Source organism: Micromesistius poutassou (assembly GCF_964030765.1).
Source record: "Micromesistius poutassou genome assembly, contig: SCAFFOLD_3072, whole genome shotgun sequence".
NCBI lineage: Eukaryota > Metazoa > Chordata > Actinopteri > Gadiformes > Gadidae > Micromesistius > Micromesistius poutassou.
This window is the reverse complement of record NW_028179870.1, coordinates 3,907-27,897: the sequence shown is the minus strand read 5'-3', so window position 1 is coordinate 27,897 and position 23,991 is coordinate 3,907. Positions and strand designations below refer to the sequence as shown.

At 44.5% G+C, this 23,991-nt stretch overlaps 2 protein-coding genes across 2 annotated transcripts; both read left to right on the top strand.

The window, feature by feature from the left end:
- Positions 1-6,376: 6,376 nt before the first annotated feature.
- Positions 6,377-14,476, top strand: LOC311371323 (NLR family CARD domain-containing protein 3-like; the record flags this gene model as incomplete). Its single annotated transcript, XM_084489473.1, has 7 exons — positions 6,377-6,484; positions 7,216-7,329; positions 7,603-7,719; positions 9,321-9,437; positions 9,562-9,631; positions 9,818-10,043; positions 12,636-14,476. The coding sequence occupies exons 1-7, from the start codon at positions 6,417-6,419 to the stop codon at positions 14,474-14,476; spliced, it is 2,553 nt and encodes an 850-aa protein (XP_084345599.1). The 5' UTR covers positions 6,377-6,416.
- Positions 14,477-14,478: 2 nt separating this feature from the next.
- Positions 14,479-23,717, top strand: LOC311371320 (uncharacterized protein; the record flags this gene model as incomplete). The annotated part of the gene is made up of 5 exons (XM_084489469.1): positions 14,479-15,348; positions 16,802-16,975; positions 19,244-19,417; positions 23,213-23,386; positions 23,563-23,717. Coding segments are annotated over exons 1-5 (718 nt in total), but the record flags the coding sequence as incomplete, so codon positions are not given.
- Between the last annotated feature and the right edge of the window lie 274 nt (positions 23,718-23,991).

The following is a 23,991-nucleotide window of genomic DNA, read 5'->3' as shown; positions in this document are numbered from 1 at the left end:
ACAGGGGAGGCCTCTACGTCCTCACCATGCGGGTTGGTCAGCCCATCCAGCCTCTCGGGGCTCTCTCCATCTGACCACCTTCTGATGGTGCGGGGTGTCACCGGCTGTTGTTGGACCGGGGGGGTGGACAGTGGCTGTAGATGGACCAGGTTGTGATCAGACTCCCCAGGTGGGGGGGGGAGTGGATCTGTAGGCGTCCCTCACATTAGCATACAGGCGATCAATTGTCCCGTTGTTTCTCCTAGGACAGTCTACAACCTGGTGGAAACCAGCCGGAGTAGAGTCCAAAGTCACATGACTGAAGTCCCCAGAGGTGACCATCCGGCCTCAGGGCTCAGTCTGCAGCCCCGCTGTGACAGAGTGGATCTTCTCACAGGCGGCGGTCCGCTGAGGAGGACGTGGACACGGTGATCACGTGACTAACCTCCCTCGGCAGCTAGTGTGGCCGCAGGCTGACAGCTAGCAGTCTCTACGGAGATGTGTCCTGGGTTACACCAGCCGTCGTTGACATACGTGAGGAGTTCTAGATAACCCAGACGGTACGTTGTGTTGTTTCCAGTTCCTTTTATACTTGTCTTTAAGAAGGCTGTCTCATCTCCGTACACGGGGAGTGGGGTCGGCCTGGCGGTTGTCAGTGCACTCGGTTCTATGGACGTCTTCACTGCACCGACGGCGATAGATTGTTTCACTTCTTATGACCAATGGACTGATTGTAAGTGGCTCTGGATAAAAGCGACACACACACACACACACACACACACACACACACACACACACACACACACACACACACACAGGCCTGCCTTTACCTGCCAGTAGGCCCTGGGGCTGAGAGGTCTCGTAGGCCCCCTGAGAGGAGGTCTTACAATTAAAATGTGTAAATGTCATGTGTCTAGAGCAGCGGTTCCCAAACTCTTCTGGCTCACGGCCCTAAACATATTTCTCTCCATCCACGGCACCCCTGTTTTTTTGTTTTTTTTACTCTCAACCTCCTTTGTGCCATATTTGTACTTCATGCCATTTAATTTAACCTTTGTGATATGATGGACAGACCATAACTGCTTTTATTATAGGCACTAAGGTGAGGTTTATCTCATTTTCGTTTGTATCATAGTTTATCAACATTATTTTACAATGTTGCATTGTGATAATGAAGTGTATTGTAAATGTTAAACAAGCCTTTGACCCTGGCTCTAACTTTAAATTTGGTTTGTCATTAAAGTCAGATCGTGTTTTATTGTGTACTAAAGGTGAGATTATTGTGGTGTGTACTAAAAGTCAGGTTGTTGTGTTGTGTTGTGTAGTGCTGTGTGTCGCCGCACGTTTGCCCTTCACAACTTAAACACGTAGTTAGTTCATTTGCTTTCCCAGCTCCTCTTTGTTTGTGTTGGTAGCTTAGTCACGTCACGTTGTCAACAGTGGGTACATGGAGCACAACATAGTGGGTCATAGCTAGGGTTGCCAACTCCCAGACTTTCAAATACGGGACACCTCTTGATCGAGATTGTTGAGGGGGGGGGGGGGGGGGGAGAGAGTTATGCGTGATCGCGGGCAGACGCGTTCACGCGATTACGACCTGTGGAGTATTGGATTGAGCACTCGGTGCTCAACTGTGTTAGACGGTCATTACTTCGGGGTTCGGTGGTTGGCTGCGTGGGTCTGGCTATTCAGTGTGTTTATAGTGCGCCAATAAAGTAACTGGCTCGTACTGCATCCTTGCCTCCGTGTGTTTATACGCTTAAGCAACCCACGGGTTTTATTAATGCAACGATAACCGGCATTACATAAAGGTACAACACGACCCCAAAATACGGGACAAAGTGCGTCCCGTATCAGTTCATTACGGGACAGGTCTTTTAGTTGCCAAATACGGGACGATCCCGTATTTTACGGGACGGTTGGCAACCCTAGTCATAGCCTGTCCAATGCCACGCTTATACTCATACTGAGCCAGTATCCTGTGTACTTATACTCATACTGAGCCAGTATCCTGTGTACTTATACTCATACTGAGCCAGTATCCTGTGTACTTATACTCATACTGAGCCAGTATCCTGTGTACTTATACTCATACTGAGCCAGTATCCTGTGTACTTATACTCATACTGAGCCAGTATCCTGTGTACTTATACTCATACTGAGCCAGTATCCTGTGTACTTATACTGAGCCAGTATCCTGTGTACTTATACTCATACTGAGCCAGTATCCTGTGTACTTATACTCATACTGAGCCAGTATCCTGTGTACTTATACTCATACTGAGCCAGTATCCTGTGTACTTATACTCATACTGAGCCAGTATCCTGTGTACTTATACTCATACTGAGCCAGTATCCTGTGTACTTATACTCATACTGAGCCAGTATCCTGTGTACTTATACTCATACTGAGCCAGTATCCTGTGTACTTATACTCATACTGAGCTAGTATCCTGTGTACTTATACTCATACTGAGCCAGTATCCTGTGTACTTATACTGAGCCAGTATCCTGTGTACTTATACTCATACTGAGCCAGTATCCTGTGTACTTATACTGAGCCAGTATCCTGTGTACTTATACTCATACTGAGCCAGTATCCTGTGTACTTATACTCATAATGAGCTAGCATCCTGTGTACTTATACTCATACTGAGCTAGTATCCTGTGTACTTATACTCATACTGAGCCAGTATCCTGTGTACTTATACTGAGCCAGTATCCTGTGTACTTATACTCATACTGAGCCAGTATCCTGTGTACTTATACTCATACTCAGCCAGTATCCTGTGTACTTATACTCATACTGAGCTAGTATCCTGTGTACTTATACTCATACTGAGCCAGTATCCTGTGTAACTATACTTATGATATACACCTGTGAAAGGTGTAGATAGTGTACATCGTTTTTATCTTTATTTTATTATTTTTATTTTATTTTGTATTTATCTCTTATATCTCTCTTTTGCTCTACTTTTGACTCTTAAGCTGGAGTGTGTGTGTGTGTGTGTGTGTGTGTGTGTGTGTGTGTGTGTGTGTGTGTGTGTGTGTGTGTGTATGGGTGTGGTACAGGTAAACCATGTAATCCTCTTTAGTTAGTTAATGATTGATGGTTTTACTGGTGGCTGGTGTTCAAAGTCTCCTTCCTCATTCGATCTGTCTTCACTGTCTTCTTTAGAACTGTGTTAGCGTTCGTCTCGGTTCTCAACTCTTACTTTGTGTTTTGGTGAACACCTGAATCTCTTCCTTCGACTGATCTTCATTTCCTTCTGTGCTGTAATATTTTCACACGACAAGGGGCAGGACACGTTTTCATCACGGAGAAGCTACGGTACAGCTCGCTAAATGTCATGTTTTCTTTAGATTATTGGTCGTATATTCTCACTGTATTGATATGTTCTAGATGAATCTATTTCCAGTCCCAGTTCAGTGTTTACAGGTTCCTGCTGTAAAAGAGACGTTGATCTCAGAGAGAGAACCTGAATAAAGGAATATGGGTCAGAACATCAATCACTAGTTCCACCGTGTTGAGGGCGTTTCATATTGAACCTCTGGTCCAGGAACCTTTATTGTGGAGGTTCAGTCTGTGCTGTAGTGAGGTCCGTTTGGTTGTGTTGTGGACTTTTATTGTGGAGGTTCAGTCTGTGCTGGAGTGAGGTCCGTTTGGTTGTGTTGTGGACTTTTATTGTGGAGGTTCAGTCTGTGCTGTAGTGAGGTCCGTTTGGTTGTGTTGTGGACTTTTATTGTGGAGGTTCAGTCTGTGCTGTAGTGAGGTCCGTTTGGTTGTGTTGTGGACTTTTATTGTGGAGGTTCAGTCTGTGCTGTAGTGAGGTCCGTTTGGTTGTGTTGTGGACTTTTATTGTGGAGGTTCAGTCTGTGCTGTAGTGAGGTCCGTTTGGTTCATGTTGTGGACTTTTATTGTTGGGTTTTATTGGTAACATTAGTTACCTATTGGTGGTTTGATGGCCGTCTATAAAGGTATAGCACACTGATCTGTAGACTCTTGATGCTCTAGTGACTTTGATCTACTGGAAGAGAGGTCAGTGTTCAGAAGTAAGGAATAATCCTAATAATGACATGTATGAGATCTAGACATATAGCGATAGAGTGTGTAGATCTAGACATAGATAGTGATAGAGTGTGTAGATCTAGACATAGATAGTGATAGAGTGTGTAGATCTAGTCATGCAGTCAGTTCATTCATTTGGTACTCAAACAGAGTCCACAGAAACAATGTGTAGTTGTGTTTGTGTCCAGGTCTCCAGTCTACTATGGATGAGGAGGGAGAGGAGGGGGGTCCTACCTCTAAGACCACTCTGTCTGGGGAACATGGCCGCCGGAGCAAAGCTAAGAGGTAAGAAGAGGATCTCTCTGTCTGTGACTGTTGTCCATCTCAGAGCTCAGCAGTGATACATCATGACTCCATCATTAGTCTGAGTAACAGCTGTGTGTGTGTGTGTGTGTGTGTGTGTGTGTGTGTGTGTGTGTGTGTGTGTGTGTGTGTGTGTGTGTGTGTGTGTGTGTGTGTTGTGTTGAAGCCCAGCGCAGCAGCAGAGAGCAGACTCCCCTGGACCCAGCTGTGTCTCCATGAAGAGTGACCGCTCTATGGGTCTACGTCATAACTTTAAAGATGGAAATCAGTCTATTGAGAAGAGGTGAGGATTCATCAGAGATCATAAATATTATGTTCATTATATGATATAAGGATAACTTGTTAGTAATCGAGTGACACAGAACGCAGGTGGAGACGTTGATATCCGTTTTGACTCTGATTCACTCGCACCAGAACAACGTTACAAGTAGCACTAAACATGTGTGTTAGAGCGCCCCCTAAGGCATGGGAATAACAATGCAACTATCCATTGCATAGAACAATAAAGGTACAGCTTCTATCAAACGTCCATAGATCCTGGTTCTTGTTTTTCCAGAAGAGTCCAGCAGCAGAGAGCAGACTCCCCTGGACCCAGCTGTGTCTCCATGAAGAGTGACTGCTCTATGGGTCTACCTGTTACCTTTAAAGATGGAAATCAGTCTATTGAGAAGAGGTGAGGACTTAGAGAGTGAGCGGTCAGACATGGAGGGGGGCTTCTTCAGCGGTGGAGGGTCGGGGGGGTGGAGGCGGGACATGTTATGGTGGTGAAAGGCTGTGATTGGCCTCGTCACTCTGCAAGCAAGAGTTGCCAGATTGTTTTGCTCAAAGGTGACTCCGATCCGATTTCATTCAGAACAGTGTGAACAGCACAAATCACACGGAATCAGGTCTGTTCAATTGTGGTTTGGGCCACTTCCATACGCGGTCCTGAATCAGATACAGGAGGGATTTCTCTCACTGCGACCTCATGTTGAACAGTCGTATCGTAACGTGACTTTGACGTCACTCAGGGATGGACAACTTTCATGATTAAGAGGGCCACAATTTTCATCATCACCATCAGAGGGCACATGACCGCGCTCTTCACCTAATCGGATATGAGAGAAGATACGAAAGAATAAAAAAGAAGAACAAATGATGTGTAGATATGTGTCTGTATCAGTGGTGGCTGGTGATGAAAGTTGTTGATGGGGCGTAGTCGTGGGCGGGGGTCTGGGGGTCCTCCCCCAGAAGATGTTGAATTTGGTAGATGTGATTTCCTGTATTCTGGTGCATTCTGGGGATGGCCACTACCTAAAAAATCGTTCTGATTCATAGCCTGTGTATGTTAATTCAACCAACATACATTCATTTCATATTTTCCATGCTCAAATGTCATTTCTAACATGTCTATACTCTTGTTAAACGACAAACACAACAAGTGTTGTTTTAAAAGCCACATGAGTGATTCTTATTTTTCTCAGTGCAAAGGGCTCACATACATCATCATTCAATGATGGCACAAAACTGAAACAGTGAGCCAACATTAAGTGAACAACTAGCATCATAGTCAGTGCAGTTGTAGTGGTGGAGACTTAAGTTGAAATCTTTCATGACTGATATTGTTTCTAAGCAAACTAGACACATGGGTTTGCCTTTGAATTCTATGAAAAGATACTCTGCTTCTCATCTTGACTGAAAGGTACGGTTACTGTTGATTGAGTTTTCTAAATAAGACTTTGACAAAGCAGTTTGGTGTGTCAGTGTTGATCAAACAGATTTATAATTCTGTGATTCTAGTTCAGAGCATTAGTTTACTCAGGGCCAGTAATAACATCTCAGTAACAAGTTATAATATATAGATAGATAATTACGGACTTAAAAGCTGGAAACAAGTGAAATGCTCTCACCTAAAAACAGAAGAATGATCTTGTCAGTGTCAAAACTGCAGTGTGTGTGTGTGTGTGTGTGTGTGTGTATGTGTGTGTGTGTGTGTGTGTGTGTGTGTGTGTGTGTGTGTGTGTGTGTGTGTTGAAGACCAGAGCAGCAGCAGAGAGCAGACTCCCCTGGACCCAGCTGTGTCTCCATGAAGAGTGACCGCTCTATGGAACAACCTCATAACTTTAAAGATGGAAATCAGTCTATTGAGAAGAGGTGAGGATTCATCAGAGATCATAAATATTATGTTCATTATATGATATAAGCTCTATGGATCCACCTGACCGGTTTAAAGATGGAAATCACCAACCTTCTAAGACAAGGTGAGGATTCAGCCGATACATCAGGGCTGTTCAACTGGCGGCCCGCGGATCATCTTGATCTGCCCGCCCATCGTTAATCAGAACATACCAACGTCCAATCACAGGACCACTTGGAGATGGATTGGTTCATGGCTGAGGCCGTTTATTCTGCTGTTTGAATCGTGTGAATGAAATGAATATTCAGACGACTTGTAGCAGACTTTACAGGTTTAATGTTAGAAGGTTCAACGTCTTTCAAACGGCTTTTATTGAATCAGCTTGATCTTTTGAGGTGAAGAGATTTATTGAAACCAATAATCCATGAAGAATAACACAGGTCTGTGTAGAAATGTAGAAACTGACTACTGCTCTATTTCTATGTCAGCTAAACGCATTGTGAATCAACACTCTATGCACAGTATGAAGGATACTTAGTGTGTTTTTATGTTAACATGTTAACATGCTAGTGCTTAAATGACATAATAACTTAACATTTTGAGCCTGTCCTTATATTTCCATTTCAATAATCTGAGAAAGATTATTGAAATGAAAAGTCATGAGAAAGTAGTTTAGTGGCCCTGCAATAAATGATCAAATGAAACAATATCCACAAATCCTAACTTCCAGATGGTTCTTGTTTTTCAGAAGGAGGCAGCAGAGAGCAGACTCCCCTGGACCCAGCTGTGTCTCCATGAAGAGTGACTGCTCTATGGTTATACCTATTAGCTTTAAAGATGGAAATCAGTCTATTGAGAAGAGGTGAGGATTCATCAGAGATCATAAATATTATGTTCATTATATGATATAAGGATAACTTGTTAGTAACCGAGTGACACAGAATGCAGGTGGAGACGTTGATATCCGTTCTAACTCTGATTCACTCGCACCAGAACAACGTTACAAGTAGCACTAAACAGGTGTGTTAGAGCGCCCCCTAAGGCATGGGAATAACAATGCAACTATCCATTGCATAGAACAATAAAGGTACAGCTTCTATCAAACGTCCATAGATCCTGGTTCTTGTTTTTCCAGAAGAGTCCAGCAGCAGAGAGCAGACTCCCCTGGACCCAGCTGTGTCTCCATGAAGAGTGACTGGTCTATGGATATACCTTACAGGTTTAAAGATGGAACTCAGTCTATTGAGAAGAGGTGAGGACTTAGAGAGTGAGCGGTCAGACATGGAGGGGGGCTTCTTCAGCGGTGGAGGGTCGGGGGGGTGGAGGCGGGAGGTGAGAGCAGACTCCCCTGGACCCAGCTGTGTCTCCATGAAGAGTGACCAATCTATGCATCCACCTGTCACGTTTAAAGATGGAACTCAGTCTATTGAGAAAAGGTAAGTATTTATTTGGGATGATTATTAGGGCTGTAATCAACCAAATCAAATCTTGGTCGGTTTAATTTCAACAACTCTCCGACCAATCGATTGGTCGATGGGGAAAAAATGATAATAAAACAGTGTGCACGTTATTTTTAGATCAACTGAATCCGCCACAGTGCGTTCTACTCTACCTGCTAGCCTCAATATCTCGTCAGGGCTGTTTGGAGAAGGTCGTGGGTTTCAGATCCACTCTGGGTCCGAGTCGACTCGGTCAGGGCAGAGCTTCAATATGAAGCAGTCAGCGGACGAGCCACGGAGCGTCGGGCAGCGTCGTTTATAGACGACACAACCAAGAATTGATTTGAGCTTTCATCTGTTGTAATATAATGGGGCCCACTGGATGGAGCTGCGATTCGTGTTCACACTCAAAGCATATCGAGCGTTAAACACGAAGGGAGTAGGTTACACTACTCTCTTGTTAGTATTGTGAGAAATATAATAACAACAAAGAGTCCTGTTAATTTATTTAATAGTTTAATGTTTTCTTGTGATAGACACAAATACTCTACACGGCAGTCATCAGAGAGGAGATTTGTGTTGCCTGCTTATAGAACAGGGGCTGGGCAGAGAACACTGCACTACAGAGAAATGGTAGCATGGAATTCTTTACCACGTTTTTTGGTTAATGAAACAAGTAAGATGGCCTTTAAAATCAAATTGAAATTGTATTTGTTTACACAAAGTGTTACATGATTGTTTTGTTTCGCTTTTTATTCCACCTCTTTTTAAAAGAGGCTATGTACCTTTTCCTGTGGATCTCATAAAGTACATAAGGGTACTATGACTATGGGTTGATCAGAACAGAATATAACCAACTTATATCAAGTAATGATTTTTATTTCCTCTTTTTTTTAATGGTTTTTGTTTGTGTTGTATGCTGTATAAATGCATGTTTATGTCTAAAAATGACAATGCAATTTGTAACTTGACCACAGGTAGAACAGCACCCAACATTCAATACGTACTCACGTACTCATGCCTTACGATTTTAGCTGAAATGCTTTTCACTTCCTTTACACTTATGTCATGCTTTTTTGTTGTCCTTTCTAACCCCATGCTACCGGACGGATGACTTCTTTGGAATCAATTAGTTTGTAGCGGAGTAAAGGTCCAGTTCAACGTTGAGAGGGTGATACCAGGTGGTATCACTCAAATATAAAAAGCATCGGTTTGCATTTGTCCCTCCCGCCCTAAAATAATGGATTAAGAAGCTCTTAGTTCCTTATAAAAGGAACACCAGCCATTGTCCGACCAATGAGAATTTGGTCCAACAAGTGCATATCGATTAACCGACCAGAACCTGACAGCCCTAGAGATTATAGAGGTACAGCTTCTATCAAACGTCCATAAATCCTGGTTCTTGTTTTTCCAGAAGAGCCCAGCAGCAGAGAGCAGACTCCCCTGGACCCAGCTGTGTCTCCATGAAGAGTGACCGCTCTATTGGTAGACTGATTAACTTTAAAGATGGATGCCCCTCCACAGAGGAGAGGTAGGAGTTTCAAACAGATGATGAAAACAGACCAGTTGGTTGTTGTCAGACTATATCGATTCTATATCAATGTTTACAAGTCATGGGAAATACAATAGTGTGTGTGTGTGTGTGTGTCCCACAGACCACACCAGGAGAGGTCAAAGGTTACCAGTGCTCAGTCTGTACAGCAGCATCAAACAGAGCTGATCAAGGTGTGTGAATGTCCAACAAGACATTTGACTTTAGCTCTACATGAACATTAAGAAAGCATCTCTTGTGGAGCTAATAGTCTCCAGGCTTCCCTCTTCAGACCAGCGGGGCGTGAATCCAGAACAGATGCTTCTGATGTCCTCAGTGAGTTCAGAGTAAAGTTCTCTGTGATGTTTGTTCTGTTCCAGAGGGCTGAGGAGAACGCACACGCTTTTCTAGACAAGGAGCTGAAGAAGCTATGGAGGGTTCACTTCCCAGATTACCCACAATGCTCAGAGAGTCAGAGGGAGGAGGAGGAGGTGGATGATAAGAACAAGGAGCAGAGGAGGCGCGCCATAGAGGGAGTGGTAGACATCACAAAGCTCTGCCTGATGGAGATGAACCAGGAGGAACTGGCTGACACACTGTGGGGCGGTAAGAAACTCTTCTTTAGAAGACAGAGACAATTATTTCAAAGGGCAGAAGAGACTCTTATCTCCAAAACAGAGAAGAAATGCTAATTCTGATTAACAGTATGAGACTCTTATTTGTTCTGCTCAGATTAAATGACATATCTTGAGATATCTATAGATATATATATATATATATATATATATATATTTCAAACTTTAATGTTAAAATGGTTTTATCCAGATGTGAAGGTTTATTGTTGGGGTATCAGGTTAAAGAATGTTAAACATCATCATCACCAGCACCAAATCATCCGACCACATCACCCCCGTTCTCATCCAACTACACTGGCTCCCTGTCCAACACCAGGTTGACCTTAAAGGTCCCATGGCATGAAAATGTCACTTTATGAGGTTTTCTAACATTAATATGAGTTCCCGTAGCCTGCCTATGGTCCCCCAGTGGCTAGAAATGACGATAGGTGTAAAGCAAGCCCTGGGTATCCTGCTCCGCCTTTGAGAAAATGAAAGCTCAGACAGGCTGATTTGGAATTTTCCCCGTATGTCGTCATAAGGGGCCAGGTTACCGCCCCTTTCTCTGCTTTGTTCGCCCAGGGAATTTGGTCCGCCCATGAGACAATGAGCTAGGACCGTGCAAGCGCCACATGTGTGTGAATACACACACTGTAACGCAAGGGTTGTACACTTCTTTGTTATTTGGATAACCGTTCTGCTGTTGGTGTTATGGAGCATAACACGCAACATAATAACGCAAGCTTGCGTAAAGCTCCCATTTGGTGAAAAGACTAAAATGCGTCGAGTTCTCTGACGTCTCTGGTACTTCCACAACGAGACTCGTAGTGGGGGTTATCTCGGCCATGGTTGAGAAGGAATTGGGGGAAAGGAACTTTGGCTTTGACTCCCAGAAGTCATAGACGCAGATATTAGGCTCATATTAGCCTAATGGGGAAAAATCATATATGTTTTTGGTAGGCCTATTTACACATTTAAGAGATGTTATGAAAAGTCATTGAATGAGTTTCGTGTGGGACTATGTTTATTTTTATGAATTAGCCTGAAGCTGAAGAGAGTTTTGGAAAATACACCAACAGAACTTTTTTTTTTTTTTTTTTTAACAAAGCATAGTAGGCAATGTCTTTGTGCGCATAGAATCTCCCTGCTTCTGAAATGCGTGAACATCTCTTCCCAGCACTCGTCCGCTGGTTTTCCATCAGCATTCCACTGTGCGACCATCCCTGGAGCGTATGCCCTCACACATTGTTGAAATCATATGCTGAATGCTTTATTCTTTCTATGTGGTTTTTAGTTAATGATCGGGCTATAGTAAGACCACGTTAGCTATGTAATCGCTGGTGGTTGGTGCCGGTGTGAACCGGGACATTTTAGCATCCCGACAGGCTTTTGTTGGGCCCAGGGACACGCAACTCAAAATCAGGACTGTCCCGGCACACGGGGACGTCTGGTCACCCTAGGCTAATTGCAATTGGCCGCATGAGCCAATACTTTTCAGAATCGCGCGGCAGAGGTCAGACTGCCAACACTGCCCTCTGAGCTTTAAGACGATGCGCCCTCGCCACATCCGTCAGTTTTTGTGAATGGGTGTTTGTCATGGCAGAATATGCGCTTGTAGTAGCATAGTCTTACTAAAGTTAACTTTAGTAATCTTTAGGAGTTAATCCAGCATTTGCATATTATTAGCCTATTAACAACACAATGTAGGCATGTCTATTCAAATAGCCTACAACCTTAAATAACCAATTAAGCTTATCAGTGACTTTATTCATCTAGTTATAGAAAATAATGCCTTCATCTGTTAACAATGCTTTTGTTTATTAACAATGAAAGTCGCTCATCATAAAGACTAGTGGAAAAAACCCTGAGTGGACCTTTCGGCTATAGGCCTGCAAGATTAACCCACTTTAACATTTTGTTTATTTCAAATAAAAATATGTTTGGGGGCGGGCCTGCGTGCGTACGTGAAGTGAGCTGAAGGTAGTGGGGGCACATCAGCCAGAGCAGTGTGTGTGTGTGTGTGTGTGTGTGTGTGTGTGTGTGTGTGTGTGTGTGTGTGTGTGTGTGTGTGTGTGTGTGTGTGTGTGTGTGTGTGCTGCCTGCTGCTCTGAACCAGCTCTGAACGTAACAGATGCTACTGATTGTGTCACAGGAAGAAGGATAGCACAGTTGTTTGTCTTATTTGATCTGACGTGTCAGTGTTGTGTTTTGGCTATGAAAAACCGCCGATCTGATCCTAAACCAGCTTTGGCGGTAAACTGCCCAAGCTGGCAACCCTGGCCACACCCCCACCCTCCACCTTGCCCGCCTCTCTCCTCCTCATTAGAATTTAAAGCTACAGACACAGAAACGGCATGTGGAAAGCTCATTGTGGGACTGGCTCGTAGTGGCTGTCATTCTTTTTTTTCCTTACTCAGGACATATTGAAGATACAAAATCAGTTGAGTTTTCTTCTGTTGCGATTTGTTTGACCTTTTTTCATTAAATGACTGTATAATTTGGATAATTTAACAGGAAATATTGACCTGTTTCCACTGATGCCACCATCCGCTAACTGATTTCTTCTGTTGTTTTTCTCATTTAGGATCTGCTGCTGTTGAGTGCCAACGTGAACTCAAGTCTCATTTGAAGAGGAAATTCAACAATGTGTTTGAGGGAATCGCTAAAGCAGGACATTCAACACCTCTGAAGGACTTCTACACAGAGATCTTCATCACAGAGAGAGGCAGTGGAGAGGTCAACCAGGAACATGAGGTCAGACTGATTGAAACAGCTTCCAGGAAACCAGCCTTAGAGGAAACACCAATCAGATGTGAGGACATCTTTAAACCCTTACCTGGACAAGATAAACCAATCAGGACAATTATGACAACTGGAGTGGCCGGCATTGGTAAAACCATCTTAACACACAAGTTCACTCTGGACTGGGCTGAAGGCAAATCCAACAATGACATACACTTCACATTTCTCCTCACTTTCAGAGAGCTGAATTTACTGAAAGGGAAAGAGTTTAGCTTGGTGGAACTTCTTAATTACTTCTTTATTGAGACCAAAGAAGCAGGAATCTGCAGATTTGATCGGTTCCAAGTGGTCTTCATCTTGGATGGTCTGGATGAGTGTCGACTTCCTCTGAACTTCCAGAACAACCCGATCTGGACTGATGTCACAAAGTCCACCTCGGTGGACGTGCTGCTGACAAACCTCATCAGGGGCGACCTGCTTCCCTCCGCTCGCATCTGGATAACCACACGCCCTGCGGCGGCCAATCAGATCCCTGCTGAGTGTGTTGACATGGTGACAGAGGTGAGAGGGTTCACCGACCCACAGAAGGAGGAGTACTTCAGGAAGAGATTCAGAGAGGAGACATTGGCCAACACAATCATCTCCCACGTCAAGAAATCACAAAGCCTCCACATAATGTGTCACATCCCAGTCTTCTGTTGGATCACTGCTACAGTTCTGGAGGACTGCTTCAAAACATCCCAGAAAAGAGAAGAGACGCCCAAGACCGTGACTGAGATGTACAGCCACTTCCTGAGGGTTCAGTCCATACAGGGGGACAGGAAGTATCATGGCAGAGCTGAAACAGATCCACACTGGAGTTCACAGAGCAGGAAGATCATTGTTTCTCTGGGTAAACTTGCTTTTAGCCAGCTGGAGAAAGGCAACCTGATCTTCTACGAGGCAGACCTGGCAGCGTGTGGCATCGAAATCAGAGCAGCCTCAGTGTACTCAGGAGTGTTCACCCAGATCTTTAAAGAGGAGTGTGGGCTGTACCAGGACAAGGTGTTCTGCTTTGTCCATCTGAGCCTCCAGGAGTTTCTGGCTGCCCTTTATGTCTTTAAGCACTTCATCAACACTGGGGTCAATCTGCTCTCAGAAGAACAACCAAACTCTGGGGAAGATAAACTCCTCCTCCTCTACCAGAGTGCTGTGGACAAGGCCTTACAGAGTGAGAATGGACACCTGGACTTGTTCCTCCGCTTCATCCTGGGCCTCTCTCTGGAGACCAATCAGATTCTCCTACGAGGTCTGCTGAGACAGACAGGAAGTAGATCACTGATCACTCAGATTAAAAAAAGTCTGCTGGGACAGACAGGAAGTGGCTCAAATACCAATGAGCAAACCGTGTCTTACATCAAGAAGAAGATAGATGGAGATCTCTCTCCAGAGAGAAGCATCAATCTGTTCCACTGTCTGAATGAGCTGAACGACCGTTCTCTAGTGGAGCAGATCCAATATTACCTGACATCAGGAAGTCTCTCCACAGAATCTCTCTCTCCTGCTCAGTGGTCAGCTCTGGTCTTCATCTTACTGTCATCAGAAGAGGAGCTGGACGTGTTTGACCTGAAGAAATACTCTGCTTCAGAGGAGGGTCTTCTGAGGCTGCTGCCAGTGGTCAAAGCCTCCAAAACATCTCTGTGAGTTCACTAATAACATGTATTACAATACACACAACACTATATACATAAAATTTAATATAATGTATATATTATAATATATGCTAGAATATAAAAGGTATAATAAAATACAAATCGTATCTGTACATTCACTAATAACATGTATAACAATACACACAAGATAATATACATAAAGTCAAGTCAAGTCAAGTTTTATTTGTATAGCACAATTTTACATGCGGCTGAGCCGCAACCAAAGTGCTTCACAGGAAGTGCAGATACACAATGAAAAATTAAAAGACAAAGACTCTAGGAGCTAAAACAGGATAAAATAGAAGAGAAATTTAAAAGGTAACTAGGGGACACTATTTGCTGGCACTTGAAAAAGGAAACGCTAATCGAAGGCCAGTGAAAAAAGGTGGGTCTTTAAATGAGATTTAAAATCATTTAGCGACTGGGCTGCCCGGATGTGTAGGGGGAGGCAGTTCCAGAGTCTGGGAGCTGCCACCGCAAAGGCTCTGTCCCCCCTGGTTTTTAGCCTGGTCCTGGGCACCTCCAACAAAAGTTGGTCCGCTGACCGCAGTGCTCTAGAAGGGATGTGGTGGTGGAGAATATCAGAGAGGTAGGGCCAGACCATGGAGGGATTTGTAGACTGTCAAGAGAAGTTTGAAGTCAATGCGGTAGCGGATGGGGCGCCAGTGGAGCGATGCGAGGACCGGGGTGATATGATCGCGCTTTTTTGTACAGGTGAGGAGTGAGGAGGGCGGCTGAGTTTTGAACTAACTGCAGGCGGCGGAGTTGTGACTGATCAACGCCGTATATGTATAGAGCATTGCAGTAGTCCAGTTGTGATGTTATGAAGGCGTGGATGACTCTCTCTAGGTCTCTCTGGGGCAGGTAGGCTTTTACCTTGGCTAGGGTTCTCAGGTGGAAAAAGCTTTTTCTAACCACAGCGCTGACCTGCTGCTGGAACTTAAAGGCACTGTCAAAAATCACACCCAGATTTCTAACAGAAGGCCTGATGTTAGAAAATAACAATAATAATAATAATAAAACTAGAAAATAAAAGTTATAACAACGTAGAAAACATCTCTGTACGTTCAGTGATAATGTATTATATTATAACACAAAATAATTAATACTATGATATAAAAGCAGTAACGATTTGTTTATTTAACAAACTCCCCAATCATAACAATCATAAAAAATAAATGATAATAATTAACAGTTGTGAATAGTGAATAGTGTTCACGGATTCACTATTCACAGAGCCTGAGGTGAATCATTGTTTTATATAAACTACACGTGAACACTCCAAAAATAAACAAGATTACACTTTTTGCCGGGATTTATTTGTTTTATGAGCGGTTAATTCGTCTTTATTAGCGTGACGCGACGACCGTTACGCGCTCCCCAATATCCTGAGTTTGAGATCTCAATCTCGGGATATTGTCCGATATCCAGAGTAGGGATGTCACGAGAACCGATACTTCGGTACCAAGTTGATACCAAAATTCAAAAAACGTGACGGTACTCGTTTTTCTTAGTACCGTAGGTACCGTAGGTACCGAGCACGCAATTCCTCTGGACGTCACGGGGGCAGCATATACACCTACACGGGAACGTGGAAGACGGCAGCTGCAGTGAGTGCGACGGCTCCGCCTCGACTCGTCGATAAAAAGAATAACAAGAGTCGCGTCTGGAAGTACTTTGCGTTTGGAACGCTGCGCCGCGCGACTGTTTCAGACGGGACCCGTTTCAATGTCGCGCTTCTAAACACGCATGGTACGACTGCGTTCGGCATCACTTACATGATGTTGTTTTGATTGAAGATCGGCAGGTTGTAGTAGGTGCGGCGGTGAATGTGTGCGTGCGTGTGCGCGTGTGTGTTGCGAGCGTATACAATTTCAAAGTAAACAAACCAACTCAAAGCCGATGCATGCATCCAAAATTATTCGTTCAAAACCAAATAAACAAATCAAAAACAGCGTTGCTTATTCGCTTCAAATACTTTTTCTTTTCAAAACTTGGTTAATTAATACGGCGCGGTACCGAGCAGTTGAAAACAATGTTGGCGTCTCCTGTGGCTGCCTTGCGCACCTGCGTTATATTACTTAATATTAGGTTGGAAGTTATGTTTTAAACCCCGCCATGCACGCAAGTGTAAACGCCAGCCGCATAGCTGCATGACTGCCTGCTTTCAGCGCGTAACATTTATGGATTGAATGTATTTCTATTAATAAAACAACTCTAATTAAAGTTTTCAACACGTCCTTTTATGTTAATAGTAAAATATGTAAAATAATTTAATCCCAGTTCCTAACATGTTGTGTTTATTGTGTGTGTGAAGGCTGGATGGCTGTCATCTGTCAGAGACATGCTGTGAAGCTCTGGCCTCAGTTCTCAGCTCCAACTCCTCTAGTCTGAGAGAGCTGGACCTGAGTACCAATGATCTGCAGGATTCAGGAGTGAAGCTGCTCTCTGCTGGACTGGGGAGTCCACACTGTACACTGGAAACTCTCAGGTCAGTTTTACTCAACGGTCAAACAGTTACAGAGGGGGGGGAGGGACAGAGGGCGGGATGACACATGTGCACGAGTACACAAGAAAAAAAAAATCATCCATGCTGCGAAGCGGTTTTCTATTTAAGCAATAGATCACGACAGGCTGTGAAATGTTCTCATTATACCACAGTTAAGGGGCGTTGTCCGTCCCTCCGCTGCACGTCGGGACGGACAACGCCCCTTAACTGTGGTATAATGAGAACATTTCACTGACTGAAGTGATCTATTGCTTTTATAAAACGGTTACGTAAGTATGGCGAAATGAAAGTCATAGACCCCCTCAATTTTGAAAAGGCGAGCTTCATAGCTCGGTTCGCCGGCAATTTAGCCTACTATCGAGTTCACTCACCGTGTGCCTATTGCTTTACAACATTTCCACCCTCTCCATCAATCAACATATTTTTAGGATTCAGTGAACTATGCTATTGCTTTTATATATACATAAACAACAGTTCAAGTTAGGCGCGGAGTGATACTAAACTCTATAAACTGAACGGGTGTCATAGCTGTGTGTATACGCTCATTATACAACAGTTGGGAACCAATCAGATCACTTGATTTAAGCCACCCGTTTTCTATTATCTCTCATATCACTGTGGGGGGAGTTGGCATATTGGCGCCCCCTCCGGCTGCAGGCGCCCTGCTCGCTGAGAAGGTGCCGTCAGAGAAGCTGTGTGAGAAGTAGTGGTGGCTCGTTCACGAACTAATCAGTTTGAACGAACGACTCTTTAAAACAAACAAACCAACCTGATTCACCGCTTTCGTTCGTCGTCGTTCGTCTCGTTCGTTCTCCGAGGCTCGACTCCCAGCTCCACCCACTAGTCGCTGAGTCGCGCTGACTCGCGAGTCGCCGTTCGTTCACTGACTGTGTTTAGCGGTGAAGACTCGAGGACTGAGAAGTCACGAGAGTCAGCCGGGCAACAACATCCCAATTCTAACCATGAAGCGCTCCTCTGCTAAAAGGAACTTAGTTAATGTTGTGTTGATTGATGACCGTTTGCACCATTGCACGATCGTGATAAGTTTGAGAATGAGAACGAGGGAGGAGCTGAGTCTGACCGACTCAGTGACTGAGAATCATGATTCACCGCTACCGGAAATGCGAACGAACGAATGAACGAACGAACGACTCTTCTTGGCGAACTGACCGACGCGAACTGATTCATTCAAACGAATCATGAAATCCACCACTAGTGAGAAGGGGAAAGGGGAGGAGGGGGGACAGTTCACCTCTGGGTCTCCGTAACGGACAAGGGTGGGACGGGGGTCCACTGTTAGGGGATTGAAATCCTTATTGCAGCCTGCAGGGTTATGTGATCAACATACGGAGGAACGCGGTCGCTGAGCTGCCCCAACATGAGACGTTAAACTCAGCTAGAACCGCCGCCCACCACGTCCACCATCATCCAAAACGTGATGTCAACACACCAACAATAGTCTGAAAGCCTACAGAGACTATAGATAGTTAATGTGACGATCACGTTATTAAAAATAGACTTGGAGCAATGATTTACAAACTATCTTTTTGGGAGCATGCTTTTGCAAGTAGTTCACCGCCCCTCCTGCCCATATGGACGGCCCGGTACAGAGCAACACTCTAATGGAATGAGTGGCTCAAGTCAGGCAGACCTCGAATTTCTTGCAATTGAGAGGGGGGGGGGGGCGCTCGGAGGGGGTCTCGCCCGGGGTGTAATTCAATGTAGAACCGCCACTGCCTACCATCCATCTGTGTCCATTCATGTGAACAGATTCACTCACTTTAAAAAGGTTTAAGTTAATGTTTTGAATGCATAGGGGGCAGTGCTTCATTTGAGCCGGAACACGCCGGAACATGTTCTGGGTCACTGAAAAATGAATCGCCTAAATGAAAAAAAACAATTACTGTTGGTGTGTTGAGTGTGGTTTTCTGACTAGTTAGTCTTTATTCCCCGCTGAAGTTCCACTAAAATCTAGTGTTTGCATTTTAGGTTTGAGGTGAAAGATGGTAAAGAATGTGCACCCCTTTACCCTTCAGTTGTTTTTTACTCTACTCTAAAACTTTACAGTTTTAATGATCAAACAGTTAAGTTCCACATCAGAGGACGTTGAAAAGATTTACCTCCAGAAAAGTAATAGTTCCCGTGTGTGTGTGTGTGTGTGTGTGTGTGTGTGTGTGTGTGTGTGTGTGTGTGTGTGTGTGTGTGTGTGTGTGTGTGTGTGTGTGTGTGTGTGTGTGTGTGTGTGTGTAGGTTGTCTGGCTGCCTGGTCACACAGGAAGGCTGTGCTTCTCTGGCCTCAGCTCTGAGCTCCAACCCCTCCCATCTGAGAGAGCTGGACCTGAGTACCAATGATCTGCAGGATTCAGGAGTGAAGCTGCTCTCTGCTGGACTGGGGAGTCCACACTGTACACTGGAAACTCTCAGGTCAGTTTTAGTCAACGGTCAAACAGTTACAGAGGGGGGGAGGGACAGAGGGTGGGATGACACATGTGCACGAGTACACAAGAAAAATGTCCGTCCCTCCGCTGCACGTCGGGACGGACAACGCCCCTTAACTGTGGTATAATGAGAACATTTCACTGACTGAAGTGATTCATTGCTTTTATAAAACGGTTACGTAAGTACAGTGGCGTTTCTAGATGTAAAAAACAGGTGGGGCTAGGCTAATATTTTTTATTATTATTTTTTTTTAATAATTAATATTAATATATATATATATATATTTTTTTTTTTTTTTTTTTTTCACTCCACATTAAATGCACAGATGTTTTTGCCAGCGGTTTGGCTAATGCCAAAATCCCTTGGATGGTGGGGACCAAGGCGTTTTACCTCTAATTTTTCCTCCAGACTAAGGGTCTCAAATCTGTGCTCCAACAGATGATCTACCTCAGGGTTTCTCAACGGGGGCGTTCATAGAACCTAGGGGGCGCTGTGAAACTTTGCTTGTGTAGCGGTCATTATTTTTTACTTTTTAAACTTTCATGGTTTTCAAATATTTTCGGTGCAAAAATAGGATAACTGAAATAAAAATCCTTTTAACCCCCTTTCTAACCCCTCTATCGTCTCATCTACTTTTTACTTTATGCTCAGTACCGTCATGATCGCCATGGTAACGCCGATAAACAAATCAACCTCATCGCAGTAGCGTGGTGCTTTCCGAAACTATTTCGCCCTCCCCTGACTTCCACTGGTTGGTTTGCGGGACATGCAAAGCAAGCGGTGGATGGGGCATTACGCTAAGCAACATTAATCTCATCCATATTACACAGTAAGGCAACATAAGACGTGAATAAAGCTAACTCCGCTTAGCATGCTAATTGTAAACAATAGAACGTGCGCATTACATGTAGACCACTGCAACGTCGCTTATTACGTCTGCGAACCGATAAACACTTTCATAAAGTACGCACACCAACCGGCACATACGCATTTAACACTGATGTTACAGGCGCTTAACTTGTATAGTAACAAACTACTTTAATTACTATTTGAACTTAAACGTGCTACTCTCCAACTCAGAACGAAGTGGATAAAGGCTGCACATGCGCAGCGTTGCTAAGCAACGTCACGTAAACAAAGGGAGTCTTTCGTACACATATTGAACCCAAGTTCGCGGGTTAACAGTTCAATAACCAATAAAAATGTACCCAAGCACTGTTACGTATTAAACGTCAATAGCTCAATAATAAAACCTTTTAATAAAATTCGTGAGGTGAGGACTAGGTCACTCGAGTCATGACTCATCACGCGCGCCACACACATTACGCTGTAGTGGAACGAACCATATATGTCCATGGCGGTGCCGGTGGGGCTAGCCCCACCAGGAAGTAAAATAATCTCCGTCCACTTCAACAGAGAAACACTCTGAGCATGCGCATTTCAAATTTTCAAGCCCAATACACATTACATTGGGCTGGTGGGGCTAGAGCCCCTCTTGCCCCACCGGATGAACTCAGCCGGAAGAAGCAAGCTAGGGTCGACTAAAAATGAACTAAAAGCGCCGAACTTATTATTTTACAGTACTTTCTGGGGAGATTTTTTTATTTTATATATATATATATATTATTTTTTTATATAATATATTTATTATATTTTAATTTTAATTTTTTTTTTTTTTTTTTTCTTGTGAGAGTAGGTGGGGCCGAGCCCCACCTGCCCCTAATGACCAGTCGCCACTGCGTAAGTATGGCGAAATGAAAGTCATAGACCCCCTCAATTTTGAAAAAGCGAGCTTGGTAGCTTGGTTCGCCGGCAATTTAGCCTACTATCGAGTTCACTCACTGTGTGCCTATTGCTTTACAACATTTCCACCCTCTCCAGCAATCAACATATTTTTAGGCTTCAGTGAACTATGCTATTGCTTTTATATATAAATAAACAACAGTTCAAGTTAGGCGTGGAGTGATACGGATCTCTGTAAACTGAACGGGTGTCATAGCTGTGTGTATACGCTCATTATACAACAGTTGGGAACCAATCAGATCACTTGATTTAAGCCACCCGTTTTCTATTATCTCTCATATCACTGTGGGGGAGTTGGCATATTGGCGCCCCCTCCGGCTGCAGGCGCCCTGCTCGCTGAGAAGGTGCCGTCAGAGAAGCTGTATGAGAAGTAGTGGTGGCTCGTTCACGAACAAATCAGTTTGAACGAACAGCTCTTTAAAACGAACCAACCAACCTGATTCGCCGCTCTCGTTCGTCGTCGTTCGTCTCGTTCGTTCTCCGAGACTCGACTCCCAGCTCCACCCACTAGTCGCTGAGTCGCGCTGACTCGCGAGTCGCCGTTCGTTCACTGACTGTGTTTAGCGGTGAAGACTCGAGGACTGAGAAGTCACGAGAGTCAGCCGGGCAACAACATCCCGATTCTGAACATGAAGCGCTCCTCAGCTAAAAGGAACGTAGTTAATGTTGTGTTGATTGATGACCGTTTGCACCATTGCACGATCGTGATTCGTTTGAACGAGAACGAGGGAGGAGCCAAGTCTGACCGACTCAGTGACTGAGAATCATGATTCACCGCTACCGGAAATGCGAACGAATGAACGAACGACTCTTCTTGGCGAACTGACCGACGCGAACTGATTCATTCAAACGAATCATGAAATCCACCACTAGTGAGAAGGGGAAAGGGGAGGGGGGGGGACAGTTCACCTCTGGGTCTCCATAACGGACAAGGGGGGGACGGGGGTCCACTGTTAGGGGATTGAAATCCTTATTGCAGCCTGCAGGGTTATGTGATCAACATACGGAGGAACGCGGTCGCTGAGCTGCCCCAACATGAGACGTTAAACTCAGCTAGAACCGCCGCCCACCACGTCCACCATCATCCAAAACGTGATGTCAACAGACCAACAATAGTCTGAAAGCCTACAGAGACTATAGATGGTTAATGTGACGATCACGTTATTAAAAATAGACTTGGAGCAATGATTTACAAACTATCTTTTTGGGAGCATGCTTTTGCAAGTAGTTCGCCGCCCCTCCTGCCCATATGGACGGCCCGGTACAGAGCAACACTCTAATGGAATGAGTGGCTCAAGTCAGGCACACCTCGAATTTCTTGCAATTGAGAGGGGGGGCGCTCGGAGGGGGTCTCGCCCGGGGTGTAATTCAATGTAGAACCGCCACTGCCTACCATCCATCTGTGTCCATTCATGTGAACAGATTCACTCACTTTAAAAAGGTTTAAGTTAATGTTTTGAATGCATAGGGGGCAGTGGTTCATTTGAGCCGGAACACGCCGGAACATGTTCCAGCACCTCCTGGGTCACTGAAAAATGAATCGCCTAAATGAAAAAAAACAATTACTGTTTGTGTGTTGAATGTGGTTTTCTGTCTAGTTAGTCTTTATTCCCCGTTGAAGTTCCACTAAAATCTAGTGTTTGCATTTTAGGTTTGAGGTGAAAGATGGTAAAGAATGTGCACCCCTTTACCCTTTAGTTGTTTTTTTACTCTACTCTAAAACTTTACAGATTTAATGATCAAACAGTTGCACATTCCGAGTTTCTGAGTTCTGAGTTCCACATCAGAGGACGTTGAAAAGATTTACCTCCAGAAAAGTAATAGGTCACACACACGTGTGTGTGTGTGTGTGTGTGTGTGTGTGTGTGTGTGTGTGTGTGTGTGTGTGTGTGTGTGTGTGTGTGTGTGTGTGTGTGTGTGTGTGTGTGTGTGTGTGTGTGTGTGTGTGTGCGTGCGTGCGTGCGTGCGTGCGTGCAGCTTGTCTGGCTGCCTGGTCACACAGGAAGGCTGTGCTTCTCTGGCCTCAGCTCTGAGCTCCAACCCCTCCCATCTGAGAGAGCTGGACCTGAGCTACAATCACCCAGGAGACTCTGGAGCTGCGCTGCTCTCTGCTGGACTGGAGGATCCACGCTGGAGACTGGACACTCTCAGGTATGGAGAGGACAGCTCTCCACTCAGGGACAAAGTCTCCTACAGGGATTCAAGCCGCTGCTAGATGAAGCGGTTTGAAAAGGAAGCTGTAACTCATGTTGTGTAGAACGTGATGAGACAGCAGATGATGAAGGTGAATGTTTCAACATGCTGCTCTCACTTTGTTTCCCCCCCAGTGTGGAGCACGGTGGAGTGTGGAGGCTGAAACCAGCTCTAAAGAAGTGTAAGTGTCTGTTTGATTCATCACAACACACACTCACTATTGGGATGGAAAGTCCATCCACACAGCAGGAGGTGACGTCCGCTCATTCACATGTGGACTTGTGTATCCGTATGTGTTGCTATGTTTGCCTGTGTTGATGTGTGTCTAGTATGTTTGTGTAGGTGTGTGTACGTATGTGTACATGTCTATGTACTGTATGTATGAACCAGGTCTATGGTACCAACAGTTAGTTTCCAGCCTGTATGTGAGCTCAGCTGGTTCAGTCTGTTGTTTACACAGGTGGATCACAATGGATGTGTATTGGAACCTTTCAAAGTCGAATATCTTGAAAAGTATGTAGACTATAGCTTAGATATTACAGAGGATTAATCAGCTCATTGTG